The sequence below is a fragment of the Anopheles cruzii genome, unplaced genomic scaffold (assembly GCF_943734635.1).
Source record: "Anopheles cruzii unplaced genomic scaffold, idAnoCruzAS_RS32_06 scaffold00506_ctg1, whole genome shotgun sequence".
In the NCBI taxonomy this organism is placed as follows: domain Eukaryota; kingdom Metazoa; phylum Arthropoda; class Insecta; order Diptera; family Culicidae; genus Anopheles; species Anopheles cruzii.
Genome location: NW_026454107.1, coordinates 1 through 11214, shown reverse-complemented (window position 1 = coordinate 11214; position 11214 = coordinate 1). Strand labels below are relative to the sequence as shown.

General features: G+C 46.7%; 1 protein-coding gene across 1 annotated transcript; it reads right to left on the bottom strand.

Moving 5' to 3' along the window:
• Window positions 1–522: 522 nt before the first annotated feature.
• Window positions 523–2361, bottom strand: LOC128276103 (protein Mo25-like). Its single transcript, XM_053014572.1, has 6 exons — window positions 2320–2361; window positions 1593–1709; window positions 1358–1500; window positions 962–1295; window positions 787–888; window positions 523–696 (listed from the first exon to the last, which is right to left on the bottom strand). Exons 1-6 carry the CDS (start codon window positions 2359–2361, stop codon window positions 523–525), a joined length of 912 nt encoding a protein of 303 aa, XP_052870532.1.
• Between the last annotated feature and the right edge of the window lie 8853 nt (window positions 2362–11214).

Genomic DNA, 11214 nt, shown 5'->3' with positions numbered 1-11214 from the left:
TACATATTTTTCCTCAAGTTACTTCATTTGAATATTGAATGCCTTTCCTACGCGGGTTGTGGCGACTAATTTCTGGCCTATCGACAACCAGGAACAATATGCAATGAACGCCACAGACTCATCGCAGTTCACCTGAGCCATTCGATGCTTTGACTCTATACTATAGTGTTTATTTAATACATTTTTCATACTCTTTTATTTTATTCTTATACCTGTTGTGCACATCCTTTTCCTCATCGTCGAAGAATAGGTTGTTACAGTTTTTCTTTTCATTTTTACAAAGAACACTTATCGACGCTACGTCGCGCTAAGAATCATTTATTTGTTAGACTTAAAAATTACATTGAAATGAAAAGCGCCCTGAAATTAGTTAAAAATTAATTACCCTGAAGGTAATTTACTCAACTTAACTACTGAAGTATAAATTGTAAAGCCGCTGACTAACAATTCGAAATATATAATAAAAAAAATAATAATAATAATAAATGTCTCGGCAAGCTGAATATACCAGATTCCCATCCATTAATCCGATTTCAGCTGCTGAAGCGTGTAGAACAATTCAAATTTGTCGTCCATAAACTGACCATCCTCGGGGCAATCGTTGGGGGCATTTAACACGTACTTGGCCAACCTCTCGCGGTTGTTCAACAATATGTCCAATATTGGCCTCGGTTTGTCCCGATTAGCCACAAACAGCTGCAAAGATAACGTCGGGAAGATATACATAATAGCGACTGTAAAACTGCCGGGTCCACAAATCATCCAAGGAAGCCTGACATTTCTTACCTTTAAGACGTCGAACACCTTATACGGTACGCAACGTATCTCGCCCACCATGTTCACAATTAGCTTAAGTTTGTCCGGATCGCTAACATATTTTTTCATAATCTAACCACCCACAGGACAATAATTACAATTAGCGAGAGCGCCCTTCAGCAAAGGTAAAATTGTGTATTCTTACCGTAACGTTGTGCTGATCGGCTAGCAGTGTGCTGAGTAGCGCAACACTTTCGCGCCGTAGCATGTAGTTCGTCGAGCTAAGCAACAGTTGATAATGCGTGAAAACCTTGTCATAGTTTTGCTCGAGGAACTTCGCGCATAGGCGCTTGTGGCCTGTGAGCAGTAGCTTGAGGACAGAAAATGGAGCGAACCAGACGTCGTCCTTGAGAACCTCGACGTAATGGAACAGATTGAAGAACGCTTCCGAATGTAACATTATCTTGGCAAGTGGTTGGTGGCGGGTGCACTCGCTCAACATCGAGTGGTAGTCGTGCACATTCTGCTTGTTCTCGTAGCTTGAAAAAAAAAACAAACAATTAGTAAGGAGATAGTTTGCCCCCTATTGTTTGCTACCTACCCGGTCATGAGTTTAAGAAGGATTTCGGGATTTCGGCAGATATATTTTACAGTCTCCGAAGGAACGCCAATCGATCTCAGCAGCATACTGTTAAAGATCTGCACCGCACACTTCTTGCCCTGGAAATCCATTTTGTCAAAATTCTGCCACGAGAGAGAGAGATAGAGAAGGTTGGTGTAAAACTGAAGGCAATAAATTCCACAAAGCAACTATTAAAGATATGTGTAGCTCTCACCTGGATTAAACATAAGAGGAGGTTTGTACTGTGCATTTCATGTTCGATTAGCAAGAATACGCTTTCCGAATAAGGTTCGGAGAAGGGTGCGTCGAGTATCATATTTTTGATGACTTCCTAGAATAATATGAAAGAGCAGAAACGGTTTTAAAAATAAAGTGTGGGATTGAGCTTTCCATGTTTGTATGTGAAGATTCTGAAATGGAATCATTAGCATCGGCAATTAATCCCATCGAAAAGAGCATACCAATCAATAATTCAATAATTGTTAAAAGTCAAGCACAAACTTTGATTTGATTTGATTTTTAAAACTTTGATTTACAAGGTATTCAATGCCATGTCAACGGTTTTTGTTCCTGGTAATGGCAACGTTTGAATGCGACATAACATTCCGATTCCGGACCTCAAAAAGTTGTATTGTTCGGGAAGGTTGTTCGGTGAGTTACCGAGTGCCTGTCTTTCGCTCACTCGGAATTCGTGGCCGGAATTACACCGGAAACGGAATGACACCGAAAATCGGGCTTACCACTGCCTAGCCGCGTATTTAGTCCGGAACCCGGAATTTAGGGGTATTAATGTGATCAATTAAAATGTGGTAGTAATAGCTTATCGAAACACAACAAGCGTTGGAGAAGCAGGAATAGAGCAAATGACATATTGTCGTGTCTTATTGAAGCAGTGTTGTAAATTTTTGGTCGGGCTTAAGAGAGGTTGATCATCAACTTACCAGACTGTAGTAGAGATGTTTTTGAGTCTTCAGCTTCTCCATCTTCCTTTTCCTGGATTTGAAACGAAATGTTCAACTATCACGATCACGATGCGCTACGCTTCAATGTGCAATACCGAATGGCGCTGGATTCGCAAAACCAATGCTCGAAGCTCGAAGCTCCTAGATGCAATGTCTGGTATAACACGTGGGCTGAAAAGTTCCGATCCTAACCCATAAATGGCGCTAGCCTCATTGCATTCATCGCTTTTTCGGTTAGTACTAACCTTCAAACGAACGATAACTGGTAAAATTTAACATGATATTCTCTTAATACGATTGAGAATTATTGTGTTACAAGTTTTGTTATTTTCAGAAATATGAATCAAGAGTAATTTTGTGTGTTTCAATTTTTGTTTTGTTTTGTAATATTCTTCAACTATCTTGAGAACCGAGGCTCCCAGCGACTACTGGCTGTTCGCAGACCTCAGAAACATGCTCGCCGGTTAGAAATTTCGCTCGAATGAAGAAGTTATCGCTGAAACTGAGGCCTATTTTGAGGCAAAAGACGAAGAACGTTCGACAAAAAGTGGTATTGGCATGTTAAACCGGCGCATGGGAATGATTGTGTGGCTCTCGAAGGAGCTGACGTTGAGGAATAAAGCCAATTTCGAACCATGAAAAATGCGTTTTTTGTCTCAGGCTCAGAACTTCTCAGCCCGTGTACTGCGTCACCGACAATGGGGATCACGCAATGCACGCTTGTCTTTACATTTGTATGTGTGCAAGAATGTGCTCATGACGCATGCACGCTGGACAATAGAGAGCGCCCATGTTGGTGTATGGTGGTGGATGGTAAGGGTGGGGTGGGGGGGGGGGGGGGGGTTTATGGATGTTGCTGCGCAGTTGTTTGCGCTAGGAGACTGGGGAATTTTAATAGTGGAAACAGAACGGCAATGAAACGAACGCACACTTGAATGAGTCGATCCTTGGAAAAACTAGTTTACAAGGGTGTTTCGGTTTTATGATGAACTGATTTTTCGCTTTCGCTTTTCCTCCGTTGATGGAGCCGTCGGTTACGCTCGCCGTTGGCACGTAACTTCAAACTATTGTAGCTGCTTCTATTCATAGTCTAGTCCTTCCAACATCAGTGACAATTTCCAATTTTGTTCAGATGTTTATAGCACATTTTAGAATAACGAAAATAATTTTGTTATTTAAATATGTTCCACCTATTGAATAACTCTATTCCTAGAACCTATCGTAAGTCCATAAAACCATCGCAATTGCCAGATGCAGGACAATTGTTCGCAAGTGGTGAACGGAGCACTCTTCGTTCTGACAGTGCACACGTGTCCGAAGGTCGCGTTGTACGCTTCGGTGAAGATTTGTTTTGTTTTAATCTTAGAAGAACGGACCGGGCCGTATTTATGCTTCGGCGAAGATGTTCTTGTACGAAACGGCGACGGCATTTCGTCTGCAGCGATTTTGAAGGAAACGAATGATAGATTCATTCGATCGCGAGCCAACAGTCTGTACGTTTGCCACGTCAGTGCTTAGACGCAGCTTGCATAAAGACACAATCGCCTCACGCGAACTGTTTCCGGGTCCGACCTCCGTGCTCCGTCAGGGTTCGTTGCGGCCAAATTCGTTAACGGGCGATCCAACAACCTGCCTTCACCATAGAGCACGTCCTGACTCATCTAACTCATTGCTAATGACTTGCTTAACGTCGCGTATGTTCCCACCAAGCTTGGCTATTATTGTTTTCCTTTTTCGGCTCGGTTTAGCAAAGCTCTTGAATGAGCCCCGTCCAAATTGCATTTGCCGCATTTGGTTTGACATTTTCACCTAAACCACCTACGGTGATTTTACGGCGGTCATTCGTTTTTGGCCGAGCATAATCGCATTCACTCAATTCAAGCCTGAAATGTGCTGAAACAATTGTAACAAACAGGCAGAACGTCTCCTGGTGGTGGTAGTGCGAAAATGAGTGCTTCCATCTTTCTAGGAACCCTCCGACGAAGATTTTCGATGGACTAAACATGTGGCTGAAAGCGAAATTTTAAAATCGAAAGTGATGATGTGGTGATGTGATGATTAAAATCGATCCATCGTTCGTTCGATCCATCGAGCATAAGAATAAAACATCAGCATCCAGCAGATCGCGGGATCGCCTCGCAGACCTTTCACTTTTTTCCTGAGACGGGCACGAAATCTCCGCTGCGGTGTTCTAAGCATTATGCTGATGGCGTAAGGAACGTTTATAACCCCATCACGACACACTTTTATGACGAATGCTCAACGTTATGGAATTAAGAAAACGCAATCAACGATTGCACGGACTGCACCGACCCTGGGTCTGAGACCGTCGGCCGAGGATCTTTGTTGGTGCGTCTTCTAGGTGTCCCGGTCTTCCGACTAGCCGCGGCTGCCGGTCCTTTGTTGCCGGAAACATCAAAAGCTGCCGCCTTCCACCTGGGCGTTCTATCGCGCGAGGCACACCGTTCCGGCGATTTGCCCCGGCGGCGATCGCTTTTCACGCCGTGAGTGGCAATTTCGAAATATTATCTCACGGGTGCGTCCGGGTGTCCATCGAATGCCATCCGTCACCGATGCCGTACCGATTCCCGCGAAGCATATCTCCAAGCGACGGACGGACGAGGCTGAGCATTGATCAGGGGGGCACACATCGGGCCATTAACCCGTCCGCTTCATAAATATATCTGCAAGCCCGCAGATCGCAATTTTACGACCGCCGAGACGGACGGCGGCTGCGTTGGGATGTGATCAGTTCTCGGTTCGCGTTTTCTCTTTCTATGTTTCTCTCTTGCTTCGTTCTCGCTTCTTCTCGCTCTTCCAGCGAAGGCCACCAGGCACTTGAATGATAAGTTTCTCGATGCCTCTGTAACTTCTGCTTGCTGCTGGTCCTAAAGGGTCTCAAGACCATAGGCTAGGCTATGCAACACCTATGCTGGGGGCCGATAACTGATAACGGTTCAATGTTTGGGGGCCAAACCAAATGGTGAAAATTCTTTGAGCTCCCCCCGTTTTGTACGCATGATGTAGGTTAGAAGCGTCAGAACCGTTGCGTCAAGCTATGCTTGGAACCAACTAGAAGCATAACAGAAAAAAATCGAGAGTTTGAATCGAGCTGGCCAGTTTGGAGAGTGAGAGAGAGCGAGAAAGAGAGAGAGAGAGAGAGAGAGGCAGGAAAGAGAACAGCGATCAGAGATGATGAAGCTGGAGCGAAGAGGGATGCTCATAACGACTTGGCGGTCGTAAAATTTTGGGAGTGGTGGTCTTGCACAATTTTACGATGCCCAGACGGCGATGTTTACAACCCATCCGTCCCTCCCTTTGAGGTCGTTTTCGCGAGAATTAATAATATATGCATATGATATGCAATCCAGAGCGTGCGACGAACCCTTCCGTAATTCACTTCGGCGAGACACCACTGACCTGGAATGTGTCTGGGTCATTGAAATGCCCTTCCTGGGAATGGGTGCTTGGTGTACGCACTCGTTCGAAGGCCAGTTTCATGCAAATCTTTTTGTGAAAAAACCAGCCGAGCTACCATCAGAGTCTATTGAGCAGTTACGTGGCCCAAAGACTGCACTTCAATCGGTAAAAGTGCTTCAACTGAACAAAGTGCACTTTGCACAATTTTATACAATGATCACAGCTTAATCTACAATCGTTATAAGCTAAAGTCTGAGTATGAGTCGTTCGTCCGCGCGGCACCGATTTATCGATTCCTATTCGAAGGCCGTCAATTCGGACAGTGCATCAACCGGAACGGGACACCCATACACTCATTGTACGCTAACCCTTTGCCAAAAAAAGCCATATCGCCTGCCTTCTTCAGCTGATCTTAAACAAACGTAGCCAGCGAAAGTGTAGGCGAGAGGGTGAAAATCTTAAAAAATTGGAAGTGCGACTTCGGGCAAAACGGGCGTTCCCGGCCCCCTTGGTCGGCGCGTGTTTGCCTTGGCGCTCCTGCGCCTTCTCGGACGTCGCTTCTGCGCCTGCCCAGGAACGTGCCCCCGCATTATTCCCTGATTCTCCACGGCATTTCCCACACATTGTTCAACCAATCTGAACGAAAAGAAAACGATTCACAAGCAACTTAGTGGAAGCATCCGAAAGGGGAAGAACCAGAAGACAGGGTCACGTATCAAACCCCGTTCATCAGCCCGTGGAATCGGGGTTGGTTGATTCAGGTTTTGCTGGTTCTCATCGGACAGACTTCGAAGCATAGAGCGTTTTCGAATTTTTCTTTTACGTTCAAAATGGTGGAAGTTCACACACCTGTTCAGTCTCAGCCCCGGATGCATCGGCTGCTTCTGATTCGGTCCGAAACATACCCTCCGGCTAGATCATATAGTACAGATAAAGCCCAGGCAGCGATCGCCTCGAAGATGGAGATGAAGAGCCGAGACGAAGGATGACAGAATCCGTTTTCGGCCTTTTTCGGTTGATGCCGCTTCGGCCGCTTGAAGAGGCCAGCAGCTTTAGATTGAAGACAAATCGGAAAAATGCAATGGCGGAACATATAATAAGGAGAATATCGTATTAACGTAAGATCTACAGTTTTTGAGTTGCTTCTTGTAAAATATATGAACACACATTTACTCCATTTCTAGCAATAATATAGTTTATTATGGTAGCTATAATATCGTACACAACTGTAAACATTATTTTTGTTTCAACCCGCTAATTATTTCTGGCTAAGCACGTAAGTTCGTCGAAAAAGTTCCTACTCCTCCTTTCTCATCATCGAAAGCATTAGAAGCGCGCGGGACACCGCGAATAAAAGCGAAACACTTTAATCCATGCTCAACGCCAGTTCTCCCCGCCCGTGGTCGAGATGCTACCTTTCGCTCTGCTTCAGGAAGGCCCCGCACGGTGCTTCGTCACGATGCCCTTGAAGGTTCCCGTTCTTCACTCGTTCTTGCCCGCTTGCATTCTGCTTTCAAGAATTGTGCGTCTCCGTCCGTTCGCTCTGAGCCAACCGACAGACCGACTGCGGTCAGGGTGGGATGCCGTTGGGCGGTAAGGGTGGCGATTTATTTGCATCGAAGTTGGAGGGCCGGGAGCAGGAAAGGGCGTGACGGTTGAAAGCAGGGAAGACGGACGGACGTTCGGACGCGAACGGAACACCCAGAACCACGCAGGAAACGGCGTAAATGTCGGAGGTCGTAAATTGGCTGTCGGTCGGCGTGACTCACAAGTGGCGGCGGCCGGGGTCAAGGGGTGAGATTGGACTGATCCTCCGGAATGCGTTGCGTGCGATGCGTGATGTTCGATTATGCCGTTAAATTCGTTTCCCGATGCGAAGATGCGTCACGAATGAGCTTCCCGGTTATGGCTCGAACGGCTCCAAGGTGAACGGAGCGGCTAGCGACGGTTCAGCTGTTGGCGGTGGACGCGATGGAAGCGGTGGACACGGCGGCAGTTGGTGACCGGCCGACGACGACGCAGTCGGATCCGATGTACCGTACAGTGCCCAAGTTGGCGGTGCCCAGTCTATCGGCATATCGCCATGGTCCTCCCCGAAGCTGGCTGTTGCCGCACTCCCGGAATGCTGGGAAGGCGCCATGCAACAGGAGGCGGGAGCATTTTGAAGGACAACTCCACCCTGCGAAGTATCTCCACCTTCGCGTGGCTCCAAGGCACACGGATCCGACGTGTGGCTTACATTGCCGGGTTGTCCGTACGGTGCCCAAGCCACCGATGACCAATCTACCGGCGCATCTACAATCCGGCAATCTCCGGCGGTCTGGACCACTCCGGAGCTGGCTGACGAAGCCGGATTCCGCTGCTGTTCCGGTTCGGCCTCAGCCGACGACGACCTAGCCATGCGACGGCGTTCGGGATCCAGGCGTTGCTGGCCGGTGGACCGTGTTCTGCCGGATATCCCGACTCGATGGCGGCCCATTCGGCCGTTGGCCCGATGGCCGGAGGCTCTTCTGTAGCGCCTAGGGTTTCTCGCACAGCTTGGACAAAGTCTGCCACACCCGACACAGTGCGGGTAAAACGGTACTGTAATTGTAGTGGAATTTAACAGCTCCACAAACCTTGCATGCAATCTCCGATCCATGTTTTTCGGTGGAAGTTCTAAAACTGGAAAAATGGAAACAGAGAAAAAAAAGAAAGTGCGTGAGCCACCAAAAGGGTTGTGCAAAGCACTGAGACGTCGGCAGACGAAGAAATCACGGTATCACGGAGCACGGACTGAACTCAAAATGAGGCCTAATACATGTAGATTCAGCGTATAAAATCTATCGCAAAACTTGCGCCGCTTTCCGGTACCAGCCACACCAATTAAACCACAAAAACAAACGTCACTACCTCTTAATCACTGTCCATTCCATGTTCCTCTCGTTTCACATTCTCTTTTACCGATTGCAATTTTTCTGTTATCCTACAGGCAAATGGATACAATCATTTATCTTCCGGTGGGTCCGGCACTTCCCGGATCACCCTACAACGAGGCACCATTCACCAGGAACGGCGAACCCAAAAATCGCCGGTCCTAGCTTACATCGACAAGTACTGAGAATCCACTCTAACTCACTCACTAATGCACTAATACAAACCTGCGAAGATGCGAACGACGATGCAGCGGCGGTGCTTCTGCTACGAGTGACGAATAATGAATGATTTCTGGGCGACAAGCAAACTGTCAACGTTGGTTAGTTCGCGTTACTTTTTTTGCGCTCGAGCTGCGTCATCCGTAGAATGCCAGAAGTTCTGAGTCGCCCCTTCTAACCCCTTCGGAGTAACCTTCCGCAACAACTTTGTCCACCAAAGGACGGGACTGACGTTTGGTGTTGTTCCTGTACTCTATCCCGTGTAATAAGTATAACAAATAGAGAGGTGACGCGGTCCTCAAGTCAGTTCAAGCTCAAAGCACAGGTTTGTGGCTGGAAACTTCGGCTTCGGCGACACGAATAACTTTGTACGGTTAATTAGATTTATCAAAGGGCCCGATCCGTCTAAGATTAAAAAGAGAAAAAAAAATTTGTTCAGCGTTCAAAAGAGTACCGACCAGCATCCCTCCCTTTGCCACCTGTCCCCCGCAGTCCCCCGGAGCTCCAGGTGTGCTCGCGGCGCTTTGTGGGGCGCACCCGACTCATCTAGGAGGCGTCGGTGTGAGTGAGTCCCGTCGCTCACTGTGCTATATACTTTCATCACTTTTACTCAGTGTGTTGGACAGTTGACACCCTAGTACCCCCCCTCCCTCAAACCAACCACACAGCCTGCAAAGGGTTTTTTAGGTTCGGGTCTTTGGATGGCGAGCGCGAGTGGGAAAGGGATACTTACGAAGAGAGAGAGAGAGAAAGAAAGAGAGAGAGAGAGAGAGAGAGAGAGAGAGAGAGAGAGAAAAGGAAAGATGCGATAACGAGAGAGGCACACAGAGCCAGACGTGTTGCAGCGAGTTTCTTATGCTGGTGACGCTTTGCTCAGGATGATGATCCGACGGGAGAAATCTCGGTAGAAGGGAGGAAGGGGGAGTCGGGAGATCGGTTTGAGATGTTGCACTGTTGAGAGGAGTGCCACAACAATAGTTTTCTCCTTCCGGGCTTCATCCGTCGTATTTTTTTTTCAATACTTGATTAATCATACCAAAACTTCACCATTAAAAAAGAGACCAAGTCAAAAAGGTCTGCTGACAGCACATTCCAGAACGAAGCACTAGCAATACTATCGTGTAAACATCGGCTGTTTCTTATTTTAAGCCCCAAAAACTTATTCTTTCGGGATCTTGCTGAGCAGATGTTCTTGAATCGCTGGGCCACTCGGCCAAGAAAATAGTTTTATTTATGAACATACTTTCACGCCATGTCATGACGAAATCGGACTTCGTGGGAACACTTGCCGCTCTTACCATTGTGCTATGTTTGCCAACTGCACTGCCAACGAAAGGATATGCGGTTGCTCTGTGTCCAAAGCGGATTCGATACGCTATTCAAGATACACTTCGGCTTCCAGTTGCATTGGCCTACGGAGAGTAGGCGTCGTTGCCCCCTGCGTCCCACATTTCTTCACCGCTTCACTTTACGACGAGCTGGTTTTCGAGAAAAATCCCATGATGCCATGAACTTCACGGCACTAACCATAACATAGGAGAAACCCATAAATTAATATGTCTCCAGAAACCCGTTACCCGCGCCGCGTCTCCAGAAAAAGGCCGAAACGTAAATCATGTATTTAATTGCAACTGTACTTTCCAAATCAAACCACTTCCCCCAAATAAATGCAGCACAGATTTTTGTTATGATTTAGTCACTTATTCAACATCGAAGAATGCTTCAATATTTGAATAATATGTTCCGTGAAAACAAAACGTACTTCTATCTTATCTGTTGTGTTTTTTCTCCTTTGAAAAATAGTTACTGAATTAAAGTATTAAACAGGCACTTGATTGGCATAATTATCAGGTTATCGGTAGTGTTGGACCGAGAATTCCAGGAACACGTGAGGACAAAGAAACGGCAAACCTAGCTGCAGGCGAGCGATCACGTCAGGACAAAGCAGCGAACAACAGAACAGGCGCGCGAAACAAGGGCAGAACATGTTTTGGACTTGTCTCGGGCACGATATTTGGGTGGTCGAGCAAATGAAAAGACATCGACAGTTGGAGATTTCAGTTGCGATTTGGAAGTGAAGTGACTATATTAGACTTGTGAAGGTGATTAAATTCGGTGAAGTTTTTGATCGCGCGTGTTCGATTCGGAACTATGAATCGAAGCCGAGTGCCAGACCCTACTTCATCGAATTTGTGTGTTTGCTTTTTCGAGACACGGCTCATTGTCTTAGGAACTAAGAGCGCCTTACATGTGTTCAAGTTGTTTGATCCTGAATAGTTTAAAGTATTCCGTCACTTCGTCTATGGGCTTTGCAATACGG